Below are 21,278 nucleotides of genomic sequence, written 5' to 3'. Positions count from 1 at the left end.
TATGAGACAAAATTCTCTTTCTTAATTAGATGAAAATTACATTCGAGCATTTAGTTTATTGATTGATCTATCTCTCTATTTAATAAACAAGTTCAAATCCCCTTTTCTCAAAATTCAAAAAAAAAATAAAAGTTGAAAATTAAGGAGATATTATTATTTTGGTATATTAGCAGCTAGAAAGTGTTAGCATTTTTCTCAATACTTTAGCCAATCATAAGTTGAAAGAGAAAATTAAAACACACATTTAAAATTGTACATGGATTTATAAATTCACATGTGAAGCATTATCAATACTTGTGATTGAATATGATCACATTTAGTGACGGATTTAAGATTTTAATGATCAATTGATTGAATATGATCACATTTAGTGACGAATTCAAAATTTTACATAAAAAATGATCAAAGGATAATCATACTAGTTCATGGATTTAATAATTACTAAATTGAGCAAAAAGATAATACTTGAAAAAAAAATTGATATACACTTGAAGAAAGTGTAAATCGGGAAAGTAGCCAAATGGTGTACATATAACAAAGTCAAGAAGTGTGGCACGAGTTATATTTATAGTAGGCATAGTGATTCTAACTTTTATAGATTACTAGAATATTACCCGTGTGCAACACACGGATCTCTTTGCACCCCCTCTCTTTACTTCAGTATTTTTTCTCTTTCTCTCTATTTGACCTTCACGCGGTTTACTCTGACCCCTTTGCACCCCTCTCTTTGCTTCAACATATATTCCCTTTTACTCTCTCTATCCTCCATGCGGTTAACTCTGGAAGCCTCATTGAGCGTCCTTTTAAATATGTTATAGATTTGAAAAGAATTTCAACTAATTTTTTATTGGATTTGACAAAATCAGTTGATTTAGTATTTTATTTTGAAAACTAATTAATTTAGTATATTAACTTCCGGCCCACCTCTACTCTAACTGACCTTGATAAGGTATGACTCTTTAATTGGTTTGACTAACTTATTTATAAGATTTGAAAGATAATAATGTCAAGACTTAAGCAAGAAAAGAGATGAATAAATTAAAACTACAGAGCAAATAATCAAATATTGTAACTAAACTTAATATAATCATAAGACATTACACTTTCCAGCAGCAACTTGTACCAACAGAGAATTTGATATTGATAAACGCACTGCAAGGCCAAAAGCATAAGAGAAAAAAAAACAACATTAATTTTAAGTCAATATGAGAATTCAATCAGAATTCATAAGATGATTCTTATGTTGTTTAACATCAATTATGATTACATAGATATAAAATAAAAAAACAATAAATTGAATGATCAAATTGTAACAGGAATTTTAAATATAAATCTCACACTAAAATAAACAAAAGGGAAAACTCACAAAAACAAAAAGAAACATGAACAACACTTTAAATCAAAGCAGAGGTCTTAGAAACAACTAATAACTTAAAACTTCTTTAAACATGAGAATTCATAAAAACTCAATTAAAAAAAAAGAAAAACAGTTGAGTGCAAAAAATAGAAAGGAAATCAAAATGAGCAGTTAATAATCAATTATCTATATAGATTATTAACAAAACTCAAATTGAAGAACGGTAAAATTAAAGCAAGAAAAAAAGAAAGACAGACATGAGAAAGGACCTTAAACTAAAAACTTGTTATAATCTAAGAAGTGCTAAATATTGAAGTGAAGAATAATAAGCAAGATAGAACAAAAAACAAAATAGACATATGGCAAGAACCAATAGGCTACACATGGCACCCATATCAGACCACACACGTCCTCACAGCATACAAAATCCAAAGGCCAAAATGAAATCTGAAAAAGCAAACACAGCATTTAATCCTAAAAGCTCAAACTCTTTGACCGAAATCTATGATCAAATATTCAAAATTCATGATTCCCTATTGTTCCCCAAGCCGACTCAACAGCAAGCTTGAAGTATAGTGTAGACCCGAGAGGAAGCCGAGAATGAGGAAAGGTGAAAAGATGAAAACAATCAAGTAGATCTAAGTTGAAGAGTCAAAGAATAGGGGATGGGAATGCACAGAGAAATACGAATAGGATCAAATGACTTACTATCGTAGGCAAATTGGATTTTGTTTCAGAACCATGCTAGAGATTTCAAAGCCCTTCCTTCAAGTTTCACAGGTAAAAAACTCATTCCTAGAAAATGTAGCTTCTCTAGTTATGAAGAAAACATATATGAATTTCAAGGATGCAGAAACGTGGGTTGATTGCTTCTTTTTGTAAAGTTGGACTCACAAATGGTTTAGAGATTCAAAACGTGGGCATGGGCTCAATTGACACGTGGGTTAATGAGGAAGCCCTTTGGGGCTTCTTTTTAAGTATGTTATAGATTAGTTACTTTTACTTTATTATGAATAGTTAGTTGAGTTAGTTGCTCTTTTTATATTTTTATTGGCTGTTACACTTGTATATATATATTGATGTAGTAGTTATTTTCTAATAATAAGAAAATACACATTTTCTCATTTCACAAGCTTGTCTTCTCGACTTTTCTCTCAAGTTTTCTACAAGTTCAAACACGGTATCAAAGCACAGTTAAAGTTCTTGAATATCTTGATTTGTTCTTGAGCTTTACTTAATTTGATATAGATTCTTGCTTATTATTACTTTGATCAATATTGATTCTTGCTTCAATTACTGTATTACTTTTGCTGAGTTTGTTATTTCAATTGCAGATTTAACGATTTCCAAATTGATTGTGTCACCAGTCAAAGATCCTTTATCCCTTTATTATTTGCGTCACTCTAATCATCCTAGATTAGTTATGATTAATCCAAAACTCAATACAAATAATTATGTACCATAGAGTAGACCTTTTCTTTTAATCATATCAATTAAGAACAAGATAGGTTTTCTTAATGGCATTATCAACAAATCAACTTCAACAAATTCATTATTTGCACTATGGATTAAGTGTATATCCACAGTGCAGTAATCTAATTGTGGCTTGGTTGCTAAAATCAATCACTCCACTAGTAGCATCAACTATGTTCTATATGGAATATGCAGCATAAATATGAAATACTTTAAGATAAAATTTTTCACAACCTGATGATACTCAAGTTTGCAACTTACAATATGCATTAGAAAATGCTAGTCAGGGCACAAAATCAATAGACACATACTCCATTGAACTAAAGGGATATGAGAAGAAATGAGAAATTATCAACTATTGCCACAATGGGAGTGTGGTAAATGTAATCCTAATTGTTTCAAGAAGTATACTAGTCAACTTCAAAAGGATATGTTTTTTAGACTCTTGAATAACTTAAATGAATCTTTTTCTGCTATAAGGTCTCAAATCATTTTGTTAGATCTCATTCCTCATTTAGATAAGGTTTATAGCTTAGTGTTAAGAGAAGAGATATAAAGGAACTTACTGGTTCAATCTTAACCAAATCTAGATTTGTTTACATTGGCTATTGTATCAAATGATAGAAAGAAATTCAAGAAAGATATTGTCTATACGTACTACAACAAGAAAGGTCATTTTAAAGAAAAATGCTATAGGTTGATAGGTTTTTCTGAAGATTTCTTGCGTTTGGCAATACGTTATTGTACCTAGCTATGCTATGCATGACTTTGTCCCCATGCCTAGTCGGCTTTTTATTTTTTTTTATTTTCAATTCTTTTGTTATATTAATATTTTGGTTAAAATTGGTGTCTACAGATACATTTGGACAACTATTGATAGATTTTAAAATCTATCGATACATATTTTTGAGGAAAGTCAAAACTCAAAAATTCCACTCAATCTATTGATATGTTCTCAAATGTATCGATAGAAATACAACAAAATGCTTACTTTCTCAAAAATATTGATACATTAACAAATGTATCGATACATTTTAAATAGAATATCAAAACCTTTACAAGCAAGTTCAAATGTATCGATATATGCACAATGTATCGATACATTAATAAATATATCGATACATTTTAGCTAGAATTCAAAAATAAAAAAAGTAATGTAACGATACATTCACATATGTCTTGATACAATATGACTATTGGAGCCTTGAATGAAGAGAAGAGCTGCTATTTTCACATTATGCACTCATAACTACTCCTGAAGCTTCAACAACTATAAATACAAGCTTTCTCAGCATTTATGAAGGTTAGAAGACTTCGAGACACAGCTCAAAAGAGAAGAATTTGTCAAAAATCATTCAAGACCCATTGTACTATTCTTTTAATCCTTAAAGTCTTCTAGTGCAGCATTTATTAAGGCCTCACTCCTTCACTAACATTGTACCTAATTTGTTATTCAAGCTTTAAGAGGCATACCAACTATATTTACACTATTCTCATTATACTTGTTTAAGTGGTTATAACTTAATCACATAAAAAGTAGAGTGATTGTGCTTTAACAATAAAAATGTATTGTATTGAAAGGTTATGGTTGAGCCTCAAAAAGCATTATATTGAACTTTGATTCAATAGTGAATTTTAAACTCCTTAGTGACTCTAAGGAAAAGAATGTAAGCAAAGAGGCTAAACCTCTATAAAATATTTGTGTAAGTTTTTTCCTTCTTATTTTTACTTACAATTTAAATTTCTCAAGTCAACTATTTTGTTTATTTTCAAATTAAGCATTTGAAGTAAAAAAAGATTCTATCTTCTTACAAAAATTGAAAAGAATCTTAAAAATTTTAAAACAACCCAATTCACTCCTCTTGAATTGATTCACATTGAACTTATTGATCTAACAAAGACAAAAGGTGCATAATATACACGTTTCATCTTGAAGGGAGTATTAAACAGAGAAGATAATACTTGAAGAAGGCCTACAAGAAACTAATTGGGAACGTCGTTAAATGTTGTACATTTGACCAAAGTCAAAAAGAGTGCCACGTGTTATATTTATAATAGGCATAATGTAATAAAAACTTTAACTGTAATTATAATCTATTTAGAAATGTTTTCTTTCGTAAATAATTAAATAAATTTAGTGGAGGAGAAATTTCTTATATTTTTTAAAATTGAATTTGTAGTCACATTTATGGCAAATTCTACCTAAGGGCATGATATTTGAGCTTCTTGTAAGTTTAATGAATAATGACCATCCGATTTGTAAGATGAAATTGAAATCTAATGTTGAAACCGGTACCGGTTTAAAGGAAAATTTTTTTTAAAAAAAAATTAAAGATTACAAGAGAGATATGGACTCTCTTCTCAGCCAATAGAGGGAATTCTTTTAAAAATTTTTTGTTGTGGAAAATTAAAGAGTCCAGAGGAGAGAGTACTCTCCCGACAAATGGAGTTATCTCTTGATGGAGAGATTTTTTATTTAATTTTTTTTGTGGGCTTGTGGACAAGTATTTAATAATTTATAAATTTTGTGAAAATTAAATATTTAAATTTAAATTTTCGAACTAAAAGTATTTATCGATTTATAAATTTGTATAAATGAATAATAATACTAATAATAATAAAGATAAAAATAATTAGTAAAAGTTAACAATTGAAAAATCTTGACTCAAATTTATAAATATTAACGTAAAAAATCATAAAAGTGAAACAAATATTATTAAAATATTGACAAAAATATATGAAAGTTACCACAACAAATCAATTACATCAAAATAAACATAATTTTTGTGTATATTAAATATTTAAATTTATATTCTCAAGTTAAAAGTATTTAATGATTTACAAATTTTAATTTATAAATGAATAATAATAAAATAAAAAATAATTATAGCAAAAATTAACAATTGCAAAATCTTAACATAAATTTATAAAAATTAACATAAAGAACAAGCATTGATAAAATATTGACATAAATATATAGGAATTATCATTACTGGTTTTTATTATTTTTTTAAAATTATATTAATTGACCTTACAGTAAATTTATATAGTAATCTTTTGATCACAAGCATCTTGTTTTATTTTTTTTTTATTTTCCTAAAAGAAACAAAAATATGTTATTTTCAACAAACATTTTGAAATCATTCCTAGCTCCGACAGAAGATCGACACTACCAATCATTAACAAATTCTAAGTGTGCTGACAAAGGAATTTGAATATTGATTTCAAGCTGTGCCTATACATACTTGCACAGGCATTTGATTTTGCCACTGAAAGGTTGTGATTTTGTTCTTGGTTCAACAAACACCACAACCACCAAGATGTAAAATATAGTTCAATCTCCTCCACCGAGCCTCATGTCACAGTATTCCATGATGCTATTTCTAAGTCCAGGCATTTCTTCCTACTTTATTCCATATAAGGATGTCCCAGAATGCAATGCAATTTTCTTATGTATTTGTTTATCTTCCCCAAGTACATAAGATTGTCATTTTGTTCATCATATCGCAGTATCAGCATACAACCGTCTTTGCTTTCATTCAATTATACCCCATTCATCTTGCAAATAATCTCAAGAAGGAAAAACAAAAGGAGGTAAAAGAATGCATACTGCGTCCACTCTAATAATTTACAGAGGAGCGTGGATGGGAGTTCATCAGTAGACATTCCTCACTGTGTGGTCACGCTCTTTGCAAGATTCCGAGGCTGGTCAACGTTGTATCCCCTTAGAACAGTGAGGTGATATGCCAGTAACTGCACCCAAAAAGCAAATTAAAGCTTATGGTTCATTAGCTTAACAGAGTCACAAATTTTTGTAACAATGTCTTGAGACACAGGAGTTTGGTAAAAACTATAACCAAATAAAAGCCCAGAAGGTTAAAGAAGAATTTTGGATTAGCATCTCTCATCCACGTTCCTATCATGTGGATAAAACTTTGCAATGAACTCCAAGTATGTGGCATATAGAGCATTTAGACATATTAAAACTTGTGCAGAGGACTGAGTCATCTATGCAAGGCTTTCAGCATTTTATATTTGCAATAGCTAGGACACACGCCATTGAGCAATCATATAATATTTATCAGAGCATAAGGAATGAATTTGTCTTGTCACTTACAGAATGCATAATGCCCATTATTCAAGTATGACATTGTACATAGAATCAGGTAAATTGCTAGCTTCACAATAAAAAGCAAACTTAAATAAATATATGAGAACAATACCTGTAATGGAACTACATTAACCACAGGTTGAAGACAGTCCTCAACGTAGGGAACTTCAATTACTCGACAGGCTCCTCCAGAACACACTGATGCAGCATCCCCTTTTGAACACATTACTATTAAGCGACCTTTGCGGGCATGAAGTTGCTGAATAACTGACTGCTGCTTGCTGTTAGCAATTTGAAGATTTTAGTGCCAAACAATGGAAAGTAATAAAATAAAAGAATATCCCCCAAACTACAACCAAACCAACCTGAAGCAAGCATCACGGGTAGCAATCACAACAATTGGAAGATTTTCATCAACTAATGCTAAGGGACCATGTTTCATTTCACCAGCAAGTATCCCTTCACTGTGCATAAGAGCCACTTCCTTCACTTTTAAAGCACCTTCCAAAGCAGTTGCATAGTTGTATCCTCTCCCAAAGACAAGAAGTGACTGCTCAGCGATCAATAACTTTGCAAGATCCTTCATTTCCTGGTCAAGCTTCAACACGTCCCTGATTTTGTCTGTAAAAGTGGATCACAACACAGAAAATTAGTTCAGCTACAAAAACGAAATGCAAAGGGGAAAATCTTTTAAAATAAACAACAAAAGGAAAGAAATAAGAGGGGGCAACAATTGAGACTCACTTGGCAGGTCAAATAGACCATCTATTATAGCCTCCCTTCTCTCTTGATTAGAAATTGTGTCACCTCCAATTGCCAGAGCTAAAATGGCCATCACTACTATTTGACTTGTATATGCCTATTAATAACAGCAGAAAATTTTTTACCTATAAAACAAAATTACATAAAGATGTATTGATCAATGCACTTACCTTGGTACTTGCAACACCAATCTCACATCCAGCATTTATATGAACCCCACAGTGTGTCTTCCGTGCTATTACACTACCAACAGTATTTGTTATGCCAACACATAATGCACCATTTTCCAGAGCATATTCTAGGGCATGCAATGTATCAGCCGTTTCACCAGATTGACTGACAAAAACTGCTGTATCCTCTCTGTATATAGGACCTTGCCGATCCAATAGATCACTAGCAATTTCCATTGTAACAGGCACCCCTATTTTCCACATAAATCAACCAAATAAGTTAAAAATGAAGAAAACAAATTTTAAGATGTGCACAAATTTTGTTTCCAGACAAATGGCACTCACCAGAGAGTTCTTCCAAGATGGGTCTAGCAGCTAGAGCAGCATTGTAGCTTGTACCGCAACCAATAAACACAATCCTTCGGCTACGCCTAATTGTTTTAAGGTGATCCTTCAATCCACCCAAAAGAACAGTCTTAGCTTTACAGGAACCTCCACGTATAAGCCTCCCTCTCATTGTAGTTGTTAAAGATTCTGGCTGTTCATGAATTTCTTTCTGCATATAATGCTCATATTTTCCCTTATTTATTTGCTCAACCTCCATCTCAAGAATAGATAATGCACGTTGCACTGATGCAGGCCTAGAAAGACTACCACCATTTCTTCCTTTTTCATTATCAAATTTTAGGATTGATACACCCCCTTCCTGAAGAAACCAGTTGATTCGTGAAAAAAATGCATCCAAGCAACATGCAGGAAAGGAAAAACGATTTGATCGACCACTATTAAAAGACTAATCAATGCAGAAAGTAAAGAGGTAGATATATCATGAGTTGACTATGATTCTATGCACCATGAGCAAGAGTGAGCTCAAGAATTACATGGTTTAATTTTTCAAGACAGTTGTAGTAACGGTATGACTGCGAGTTAGGGAAGATATTAGTAAAACAGAGGGGGAAAAGAGCCACAAAATGCATGTTTACTCCAGAAAAATGTGGTGTAAACATACTTAAATATTCCTAATCCAGGGAATAAAATGAAATCAAAGTAAAATGTCATTCCATGATATCAATTTCATTCTTAAAGATGTTATTGAGACATCACTAGAAAGAAGACTAGACAGTCTGTGATTCTTTGCATTCCAAAATTGGCAATCTACAAAGGCTACAAAAGATTGCATTGAGACTGGTCTTTAAACTCATAACCCTGGGAATGACAACCATCCAACCATAACAGCATAATGTTGCAATTATCAATACCAAATGCCACCACTTTGTCGGCAAACCAGCTGCTCAAATGGTTCCAAAACATCCAAAAACAAAAGAAATCCCACGAGGGAAAAAAAATTAGTTAGGACATCATTATATAACCTTATTGACATCTAGGTTAATCATCTATGAGACAGAATGATAATTGGCAGGTGGATCTAAGGAGCTCAAAGCTACATGTCATTGACTCACTGGAAATATCTTAAGCTGGATGTTTTTTTGTCCTTCTATTCCTAATGAGTAACAGTCACCTCAATGTCGAAACCAAAATGAAATCATAACATAACATTCCTATTAAGATTACTCATAAGAAAGCCCCTTAGTGATTTGGTTGGTCTTGAACCAACACAATTTTAAAACTTTAAACCAACACAATTGTCACAGATGCTTTAGTGCAAATACTATTCCATTGGAAACTCCAATGTGCCTTTTAAGTTAAAAGAAAAAGAAAAACAAAATAAATGTCTCCTAAAATAGGTTCACAACCATATTCTATATATCTCGGATTTTAATAAGCATCACAAGAAGCTTATACGGTAAAATTATCCATCAGATTCTACGTAGCATTTAATTCTAGGAAGGTCTACATGTTATATAAAAAGGGAAGGATAGAAAGAGATGAAAAAGGAGGGATAAAATGACAACAAAAAAACAAGATGCACATAGAAATAATGTTAGAGTAGAACCAGAAGTGTTTTTAAGACATATATCAAGTATAGAAAGGCAACAAGAACAAAGGATGACTTGCAAAATTATCCAACTGATGAATATGCACCTTGAGATGAACTACTTCCCCATCCTCGATAACCAGAACTTTCTTTGTGTGTTCAATAAGAGCATTCGCATCACTTGATAGAAAAAGTTCCTTAGGATTGCCATTCTTTGACAGAAACTTAGCATCATGAAATGCCGATGCATTGCACACACCTTCATTTAATTCCTGAGAGAAAGCAATTTCTTAAATGACCAAAAAAAAAAAGAGCAAGGCACCAACCTGACAGATATAAAATACTATATAACAAAAAGACACACGAAATTTCATGCACTGAATCTGTAACCTAGTATGATTTAATGCACAAAATTATAACCCAGTAAAAACACAAACAGTAAATGGCCAAAGGAGCAAGAACAGACTTTATAAGGACTTCCACTACAACAAGATTTTGTGTTTTTTGTCTTTGACAGTTTATACTTAATTAGAGAAGGGTGCCAAGCAGAAATTGCACTGTATAAGCAGACACCTCTTGTTCTTGTCAACCAACTCTTTATCAAGAATGATAGAATTCCAAAATCTATTTGCAACATTATTAGCTTTTATATATATGTATTTGATTGAGAAAAAGTCAAAAGCAATTATACTTCCACATGCTGCTTGTACCAATTTGTTGTGCATTGACACATAAAATCTGTTCCTGCAGTCAGTAAGGTTGGATCGCATTGACAAATAAAATCTGTTCCTACAGTCAGAGAGTCGGATTAGAAGACTATCAATAGATAGCATAAAATCTATTCCTTCAAACTTCTTTTTAGATGGAACATTCAATTGGTCTAGCCCAAAGATAAAGATACCTGCTATCTTAAGTGCTTGAACACCGCATTATTCGAAAGGCATAATGCTTAAATAAGCCCCTAAACTATTCAAGAATATTTGAATAAGCCCTTATTTTTTATTGTGTTCAATTAAGCCTCCTTACTTTTATTTTAGATCAAATGAGCCCTTATTATTAATGATTGACTAATTGTATTTAGTATAAATGCCACCTGTCATTTTATATTCACATGGCACTGATATGACAATGATGTGGAGGGTAAAAAATGCCACATGATCATATTATCATGAAAATTAGTATGTCATCTCCTCATCAATTATGATACGCCAATATGCCACATTATAATTAATTATGATATTTTAACATACCATGTCAGCGTCACATGACATAAAATAACCAATGATATTTTGACTATGTCAATCATTAGTCATAAAGGCTTATTTGATTCAAAATAAAAAATACAACAGCTTATTTGGCTTAAAATAAAAGTATAAGGGCTTATTTAAATTTTCTTGAATAGTTTAATGGTTTTTTTGTATATTATGTCTATTCGTAAAAATGGCCCTTTTAACTTCAAATTTTGTCTGTTCTCTATTTTCTTTTGCGAGATCATAAAATTCTACTGAAGACTAAGGGCAATTTACATGAGTGATAAGACAGCAATGCCCTATGAAACTAATTGTTGGGCAACTAAAAAGCAAAATATGTTAAGAATGAGCATGGCAGATATGAGTATGCTGTGCTACATGTATGGACACACAATGAAATATAAAATTAGGAAAAAATGCATAAAGGAAAATGTGGGGGTTGCATCAATTGAGGACAAAATGAGAAACTTGTTTGAGATAGTCTGGATATGTAAAGAGGAAACCTACATGTGCTCGTATGCAAAGATATGATTTAATGAGAGAAAACTTCAACTGTCATCTTGAATAGGGATTACTGCAAATTTTGTCTTGTAAAAAATTGCATAAGGAATATTTTTCTTCTTTTGAAGACCTGGAAGAAGAAGATAATTCTCACATCTTAAATACATTTAAAGATAAAAATGGTTTCTTTTTCTTTATACATTAAAACCATATTTTAAATAAGTAATACTTCTATCAACCATTAATTTAGTAATAAAATCAGCATATTAACAAATAATTTTAGCTTAAATAATCACTAATGATTGAAAGTTTACTTAAATAATCCATAACAAATCCATGAATTTATAAATATATTTATTTGAGTATTCAAAATCCATCTTAATTAAAAGTACGAGTCTTTTATTCATATCAATTAATTTAAGAAAATATTTTTCCCCTTTTTCTTTTTACCTTTCTCTTCTCTCTTTTCTTTTCCCTGTTTTTTTGGTACTTTACTTTCATTTAGATTTTTTTTTTTTTAAAAAATTTTGTTTTGTCATTTGGGTTTACTATTATTACTAATATCATTGTCATTGGAATTGAACTTACAATAGAAGATATTTGTCATTCCATTTTCTCTTCTTTTTTTTTTCTTTTTCCATCTTCTTTGTTGTTTTTTTTTTTTCCTTTTCTTCTTTTTTTTTTTTCCTTTTTATCATTTAAATTTGTGATAGTAATATTAATGAATATTACTACTATTTTAATAGTAGATGTTATCAAAATAGTTGTCCTTCCTCTTTCTTTTTTATTTTTTTTTTCCTTCTCTTTTTTCTTTTTTTTTCCTTCCTTTCTCAGTCAGTGAAGGGCCAGTCAGTTGAGGCACCAAATCTGGCCCTTTGCTACATATAGCTATGCCAATGGGAGCGCTAGGGTAGCCGACATAGCTATGCCAATGGGAGCTAGGGTAGCCCCATGCTAATTACTAACATGAGTTTGAAGCAAAGATATGAGACTAATCCCCACCTGCCACTTTCTTTCTCCTCTTTCCTCCCTTTGTTTCTCTGCCTCTCTTCCTCTCCTTTGCTATTTGGCATCACCGGCCTTAAACCATCCTTCAATCACTTAGCTCTCCGCCTTCTCTCTCTACCTCTGTCACCACCTCTCTCTCTAGCTTTTCTTTCTTCTCTCCAACTCTGTTTTAATGTAGGAAGATTCTCTATAAAATATTTTTTGCTTTTATATCCAAAAGCACAATTTGGATTTTGCTTCTACAAAAAAAAAAAGAAGAAGAAGTAGCAGAAAGAAAAAGCAAGAAGTAATAACCAAACAAAGCCTGACTTTTTTTCCTTTTTCATCCTCGATGATCAAAATGCATATCCCCATAGTAGTTGTTTAGAAATCTTTACAAGTTTTACAAACACTCTTAAGAAGACATGCAATCATTTACCTTGATGTAGCACAAAGAGAATCCATAACACTTGCCACTCATAACTTCGACACTAACCTGAGTTCTTGTTCTATGTCCTAAGAGCGATAATGAATTCTCAAACGCAGTATATTTGACAATGCTTGAAGGCTTGAACTAAAGCAATTATTTTTGATAAGACAACAATACTATATGAAGCCAAATTACAAGAAAATCAAGAAACAGGTAAAAAGAAGAATTACACAACAAACGTCTGCAAAAAGAAAAAGAAAAAACCAAACCAAAACAAAACAAAACAAAGCAAATGAACAAACAAACTGAATCTGAAGATCTTAATTGAGTAGTGGCTAACTCAAAGCAAAAAACACCACCTACTAAAAAACTCGATACCCAAAAGCATTTATAAAATGAATTCTCTGGTGTAGAAATCAATGATATAAGAAGCTTGGTTAAAGAGCATACTTACTTTGACACCTAAGAGCAATGGACTACCACGTTTGCAAGCAATAAGCTCATTTGGATAATGCCGACTTTTGAAAATGAGAGCATAAGCTCCCTCAAGATGCCTCATAACCTCAAGCACTACTTGACTAAATGTGACAGCGTCGTCACCTGCAGAAGAAATAATAACCACTCTAAGTGCATTTGATTTAAAATATGTGTCCTAAAACATATTTGAAGAAAAACCATTTTTAGAAAGATATGAGACCAGTTGCAAAGAACCTATGTCTTGGACAATAATGAAGGCAAAAGGCAATACAGGGTTAAAGCCCCACGTACATACCCTGTCCAGTGAAGGTAACAGGTCACCAGGTCATTGGCTTGACAGTTGGGTCAGTGTTTCAACCGCACAATTTAAACTAAATATTATACAAATTTCAGAGGCTGTTAAGAACCAAATTAAATATCGCAAATTTAAAACTGCAAGGAGGCTTATTGTGAGACAGAGACATGATGGTCATGCAAACAGGTTATCAAACATTGACAGTCACATAAGGAGGAAAGAAACTTTATACAGACCACATATTGGCTACTTAAACAGCCCCTAAAGTAGTGGTCAACAAGTCCACAAATCTGCAAATAAGTAATTGGGAGTGACTCATCAAGTTGGGCCAATGCAATTTAAAAAAAAAGGCCACTTAAGTCCACTAAAATGGGTACTCATTCTCAAGGAAGAGTTTAGGCAAAAGACTGCATATTGAGAACCAAACAAACCACTCAGAGAAGCTTCAGCAGTATGGAGAATTGGAAGAAGAGGACAAGGGTAATTGAATACTGCCTAGAATGCTCATGACATCTCATGCAAAGTCTGCCACAACCTTATCAGCAACATAACCTAGATTGGGTTTCTTTCTTGTTGTATTGTTTCAATGTTGCTTTGTCCTTTTGTGGCTGTTGTTCTATAACTGTACAACACAGTAAATATCATATATGTTTGAATAACATATATCCCATGCCCCAATTATATTCACTTCCTTCAACTATGCACAAGCGAAGTTTCCAACAATCTCTTCCATGCCATTATGAATTTCAATGCATCTTAGCTTGCCTAATGTGCAGCAAAAGACAAAAGATCTAGTTTCATATAGAAGTTTCCAGAACTCCTAAACTGAAATATATCAATACTTAGATTCAGGGAAATGCGCCAGCAGATTAACTACAGGTCCATTTCATGCAGATTAAGAGCACATCCAAGTAGCTGCAACACTACCTAAGTCACGTATGCCACACCATTATTGTCATTGCTTTACATGCCAGCATAGCAGTAGAAACAGGGTAAAGAACACTGAATTTGCTACTGCATATCACATCCAAAGGCTCAATGTGCGCACTACATGCTAGGTCCCTCACATTGCCCAAGGCACAAGGCACAAAAGAAGTGCAATGTAACCAACTATTAGGACTCAGCATGAAGTGCAAAACCAATGGTATTATGCATTTGCATGAATCGCAAGGCTGTAAACCATAATCAAATTTTGTAGTATTACATCGATTAGTTCAGAAATAAATTTACCTTCTTCATTTGCTTTGTCAAAAACAAATTTGGCAAGCTTTGGTATTACTTCCGTGTCTGTTTCAGATTCAAAAGTGAATCCATGTCGAACCAGGGTCTCTTTCAAGACCTGACAATGTAAATATATCTCAAAATCAGCTCACTATGGAGATACTTCCATGCATCAAAATTTTGAGTGAAAACTGTTAAATAAAGGAAAGATTATGATGAAATGCAGTGGCACAAATAATGGAAAAAATCATTTGACAACAACAGGAAGAGTAAGCCATTGCTGTGACGAAATATATGACATGTATAAAAGTTGCAGACAAATTTCTATAAGGCCATTAGCAGATGAAGCATGGGAGTTTTCTAGCTACATAACGTATCTGCAGACAAAGTTATTGTCTTCTTACACCCAAAACCCCATTCCAATTGTCAAATCTGAGCAGCATGTTCGACTCCCAACATAAAGGCCTTCAAAGCAGTTGAAGAGAGTTGAAGAAACACCAAAGAAAATCTCTCTCTCTCTCTCTTAGCTATTCAAAATATGGTGTGCTAGACGGTAGTACACTCTCTCTAAGGGCTATCTGGTTGAATCTAATTGTTGGTTTGTCGGTTTTACTAAATTTTGTAGCCAAACCAGCTTGTCAACATGGTTAGCTTTCCAATACAAGTTGATATTTGAACTGTTATGCACTACAGAGTTTTGTGTGTTTTCTCCAGACACTAGATGGATATGCAGGAGGAGACATTTATTCACCTCTGAAATCAGCCCCTATAAAAATTTGCAATCTCGGACCTGCATTTTCATCAAAAAATCACCATCACCATCCAACCACCAATTCAACTGCAGTTCATAGTACAACACCACAATTACTTGCTCACAGCCATCACCATTGTCTCCACAATAGGGAAACACCAATGATATATGCCAATGCCACAACCAAAATAGTCACAAAATTCAAAGAATAGGTCAAAATTGCAACTATGTTTTTATCATTGCAACCATTTCACTACTTATACTGAAACTGGCACCATGATTTCAATCAGTAACACAACCTTGGCAACTGAGACACCAGACCCAAACTGCTTATTCATCCAGAACTCTGATGCAACAGCTATTATAATTAATAAGATAATTAATAAGATGGCCATATATTCTAACGTTATCATTTAAAAAAAATTGCTGAAGAAACTTTCTCTTGTTCTGAGAATCTAAAACTTAAGAAAGCGAACAATTCACCTTTTTGCTAATTCAAATAAGTAAACAACCAAAATAACATCACAGATGTCATAAGGAGAATTACTAATATACAAGAAGTGAGACATAAAGAGGTTAAACAAATACATTAATGCTCAAATGTAAGCAACTATGGAAGAGAACAGCACATCCGACCGCCTGAAAACATAAACAGCAGAAGAGAAAAAAGAAAATAAATATTCCATATTCAACTCATGGCTCCACTCCCTTACAAGACACAAGAGTTTCACCACCTTTCAAATACTCAATAAGAAAATGAATGTGGAAACAGGCACAAGAGCAAAAATGGAGCAAAATCCACCAGTTAAATTTTGCCTAACTGCGCTAGCTTCTGAGCTTATGTCTTTCTAATTCATATGTGCATGTGACTATTCTTGAAGAATTTAAACTACTTAGTCACATTGTTCAACATAGTTTATTCTGTACAAATGGTGCTGAAAAAAAGAAGGGAGAGCAGAGAATAGAGGGAGAAGACAGAGAAGAAGAAGAATGAGATCTAGTGATTCATACAACCATCAATAGAGTTATCAATCTAAAAATCAGTCGCTTACCTTTTACACATGTAATTAACTATTTCATCTTCTAAAACAAAATGTTAAATAAACAACAATCACAATATAAGAACCTTTGTTGCATATCCATCAAGAATGCTATTAAGCTTGTTTACGTAATAAAATGAGAACAATGTCATTGAAATTTTGAGCAAAACCTCATAATTAGTGATAACACCATTGTGAACAACCAAGAAGTCATTTCCAGAACCAGAAGTCTGCGGATGACTATTCCTTGGAGCAGGCTCCCCATGGGTAGCCCACCGGGTGTGTGCTATCCCAGCATGGATAGAAAAGGATTCCTCCAAATTCAACTCTGTTGCAGCTACCTCTGGAAGTACCAAAACCACCATTAATACAATCTATAGCCTGTGGCAACATAACTGAAGAACAGAACTAAAAACAAAACGATGCCACTGGGGATAAACAAGCAAACAAGTTGTTTTTTAAATACAAATTTACGATAGACAAAGAACATGAGAGCACTACAGCTTTGTAACTCAAAATTAATTCCACTCATATGAAGTGATCATTAAAATGTGGGAAACAATTACAAAACATTTTGATTCACTCTCAATAAACAAGTCATATGCTTCCATTTTAAGATAGGTTGCTGCTGAGATGAGAGTACACCATGGTCCAAGAATTATTAAAATAAAATTAAAAACATTGTACCATTTTCCTTCGCAATATATTTAATCAATTTAAAAGCATAATGAAAGCCCACATTACAGAAGTTCATTGCTTTACATTACAGATCAGTTCCACCTTCACCCCTAGGAAAGAAAAAGGTAGAGAAAAAGAACAAAAAAATCAAATGACTATATTATATAGATACTCCATCTGAACCAATAAACTTGTCACATATTGACTTTTGTTGATAAAAAATTTTAAATTTTGACCTCCATTATTTTAAACTTGTCACATATGTATGTACGTATGTACATATGTGTGATTCAATTATAAAAATGGGAATTTAAAATTTGAGATTTAAACCCACAAAAGTTCACTGGACAAAGAAATGGAATTAACTATTTCCCTCAAGAGGGACAAAAAGAATAAAATATGAAGGGTTGGGGAAGCCAATTCCAAAAGTACATCACCAATTGACTATTCACAATTCTTCAAAGTCAATTTGCATAATTTGAATAACAAACAGCATTCTGACAGAGTTTCCATATTTCTTGATCCCGAGATTGCATTAGCAGCTATCAAAATCAATCTTTAAGTGTTCACATGATGGAGAGAAAGAGAAAAAACACATCATATAGCAATCAATAATCTTGCATGAACAAACATGAGCAAAGTAACCCCTGTTTAAAATAAGGACAGTATCACTGTATCAATATTTAAAAGTTTCTAAAACAGAAAGGAAACCAACAAATGAGTACCACAAGTATTCTCCAGTTTTCTTTTTCTTTTCTTAATTTTTTTTTTTGGTTATCAGAAAAGAATTTAAGTAGCGGTCTACTTGGTAACCAAAGCTATAGAAAAAATAAGCCTAACTCAATCAACCACGACTAGAAAATTATGGGTCCATTCCAGTTTTGGGTGTCAACAGATTAAGAAAAATTCACGCAAGCAAAGCTCATATCTTATTTTAATTACTTCAATTGATCTCAATTGCTCCTTTGGTTGTTCCTTTTACCGGCTAAGAAGAGAATTTGGATGTAAAAACAAATAACAAAATGAAAAAAATCAAACTTAAAATTGAAATTTAGTGGATAATAAGTAAAAGATGATAAATAATTATTTATGTTAAATAGTCATTTATTCATCTTTTATTGTTTTACCTTATTTATACTTTATAATAACTTCTTATAAAAAGCAAATATGAAAATTAAAAGGGAAATCTAAAAAAGAGTAAAAATTTCATTTTAAGAATATATATATATATATATATATATTAGTGATAAAAAACAAAAGAAGAAAAGGATGCATAAAATTTAATAAGCAATGAGGCCCAACATTGCCCTTTACTTTTCTTTTAAGTTACTACTACTAGAACCACCGCCCCTGGTGCGATAGGTCCCACTTCGACCCGACCCGGTCCATACAAAACAAATTTATGACCCGATGTAAGAACATATAAAACCAGGTTGTCGGCACAACCCGACCCGGATAGGAACCCATGCTCTCTCCCGTTCTTTCTTTCCTTTTCTCAGCGACCGAACAAAACAATCAGAAAACTCCGAAATTTGAAAGAGAAATTTAAAAGGTAATAAGTTACTTACCTTCGTAGACGGATTTGACGAGGGACTCGATGTTTCCTTCCTGGCGAAAAACAAGTGGGGAAGGGAAGAGAGAGGGGTTGGAGGATGATTGAGGGGTGTTCGGATCGCGAGAAAATGCGACGTCGTTGTCGATGGAAATTCCAGCGGAATCGTAGCCTCTGTACTCGAGACGACGAAGGCCATTGAAGAGAACCTGAAGAATGTACCTTCTTTCTCTGTGCACGTTGTAATTCAAATAAGCAAATATCCCACACATTTTCAATTCTCAATTGCTGAAAATAAATCAAAAATTTTGAAAGTGGGGGAGGGCGGATGTGTTGTTCCTTCACTCTCTGTTTGTCTCAGTTCTCTGGCGATGGAAGGAAAGATCAAAGGAGGTAGATAATTTTGACTTTTGACTTTTGAGCTTTTGAATTTTCTTTTCAGAAAAATAATTATAATCTTGGGGATGCAATAGACTGCTCTTATAAGTTATATAGGAGGCAATTGATGAAGGGGCAGTGACAGGAGATGGGGTTCCGCCAAGAGTAACGACGGGCTTGATATTTCTAATATATTTTGGTTCATGAGCATTCCTTAAGCTCTTTCATGTAATAAACTGGAAAACATAATAATATATAGATTTTTTATGTATTCAAATTATATATTTATTTGGGATCAAAAAAATTATATATTTATTTATATTTGATTTGATACAGAGATTAAGAAATTATTTTGACATGGTATTTTTTATATTTATAAAAAATTATTATAATAGTGACAAACTATAGATTTTAAAGCCAAGTTTAAAATATAACAAATTAACGTGAATTAAAAAAAAAAAGGTTTACGTGTTCAAAAAATAGAGCTTGATAGAGTTTTGGAACTGTTTAAAAAGAAAAAAAATGAATATTCAATTTAGAATGAATAAATATTATTAAGCAACAACATAACAAAAATGAAAATGATAATCATATGTAATATTTCAAATTTATTAATATCAACGTCATCATTCGATCATTAGTTTATAATTTGATTTTACTTTTAAAATTTTAACCTTTTATTAAGTGTTATTGATATTTTATTTTTTTTGTTTCTTATTTATTGTTTTGTATAAATTAACAATTAGCACAAATAACTTTTTAATTTGATTCTTAAGACCTTCAAAACGTAAGTTTTTTTTATGAATTCAAGTAGTATAATTTATAAATATTTAACTTATATCGTATATAATTTTTAAATAATTATATTGGATAAATCCATAAAATCTCATCCCTATAGACTTACTTGTCTTTAGTCTATCACCTATCAAACTATAAATATCTAAATCCATTTGTCCAAAATGTTTTATGACTAACTTTAGATCATTACTCACTTTAATTTAGATGGCTAATGCACATTATGCATATCAATTTACAAAAATTATAATTTTTAATAATAATAATAAAAATAAAGTAACGTTTGATACGAGGAAGGTGAAAGCACGTTTCGTGCAATGTATTCAATTAAATTATAGTATAATGTTAATTTGTTTTGTAATAAATCATTGTAATGTAAGATTACATTATAGTCAATAGATGTAATATAATTACAATTTAAAATTAATGTAATCAGATTGCTTTCTACAATGTTATTAAAGATATTTTTACCTTTTAACTTTATTATTTTATTAAAAATATTTTACAATATTATAATTTATTTTTTTATAAAGATTTTGAGGTTTATTCTCAATAACTATTATCTGTTAGATAGTAGATGATAATTATTAATTTAAAAAAATTAAAATAAATATATAATATAAGAAATTATATTAAAAAAAATAAATAAAATTATAATAATAAATAAAAATAATAAATATATGACATTAAAAATATATTAAAAGTTATATTATATAAAATTAATAATAAAAAATATAAATATATTAAACTTGAATTTTAATAAATATAGATAATTCTATAATTTGACATTACATTTCTAACAAAGTATTCGTAAACCACCACATTTTAATAATCGCATTATTTGTAATTAAATTACCTATAATCACATTACATTGCAAAATATCAAGATATTTAAATATCATTTTGAATTTTAAAATAACAACATTTTACTATTTTTATTAAAAATAAAAGTTTTTTTTGTGTTAATCAAATCGATGTCACATCATTGATAAAAATACCATATAATTGAAATTATTGACGAGAATTTAATATCATTATTAATTTTCATTGAACGAATTATTAATAAAAATATAGATTTGAATTTATTAAAATTGGGATAATTTCTTCTTTTCTT

At 31.5% G+C, this 21,278-nt stretch overlaps 1 protein-coding gene and 1 long non-coding RNA gene across 2 annotated transcripts; both read right to left on the bottom strand.

The window, feature by feature from the left end:
• Positions 1,007-2,350, bottom strand: LOC108662324. Its single transcript, XR_001928254.1, has 2 exons — positions 2,066-2,350; positions 1,007-1,152 (listed from the first exon to the last, which is right to left on the bottom strand). It is a non-coding gene; the product is annotated as an uncharacterized LOC108662324 (long non-coding RNA).
• On the bottom strand, positions 6,025-19,600 carry LOC18599279 (glutamine--fructose-6-phosphate aminotransferase [isomerizing] 2). The gene is made up of 11 exons (XM_007029181.2): positions 19,008-19,600; positions 16,932-17,104; positions 14,980-15,088; positions 13,432-13,577; positions 9,917-10,081; positions 8,219-8,579; positions 7,874-8,124; positions 7,686-7,800; positions 7,307-7,562; positions 7,054-7,222; positions 6,025-6,583 (listed from the first exon to the last, which is right to left on the bottom strand). Exons 1-11 carry the CDS (start codon positions 19,261-19,263, stop codon positions 6,500-6,502), a joined length of 2,085 nt encoding a protein of 694 aa, XP_007029243.2. The 5' UTR covers positions 19,264-19,600; the 3' UTR covers positions 6,025-6,499.

The sequence above is a fragment of the Theobroma cacao genome, chromosome 5 (genome assembly GCF_000208745.1).
Source record: "Theobroma cacao cultivar B97-61/B2 chromosome 5, Criollo_cocoa_genome_V2, whole genome shotgun sequence".
Taxonomy (NCBI): domain Eukaryota; kingdom Viridiplantae; phylum Streptophyta; class Magnoliopsida; order Malvales; family Malvaceae; genus Theobroma; species Theobroma cacao.
This window is presented reverse-complemented; position numbering and strand designations above follow the sequence as displayed.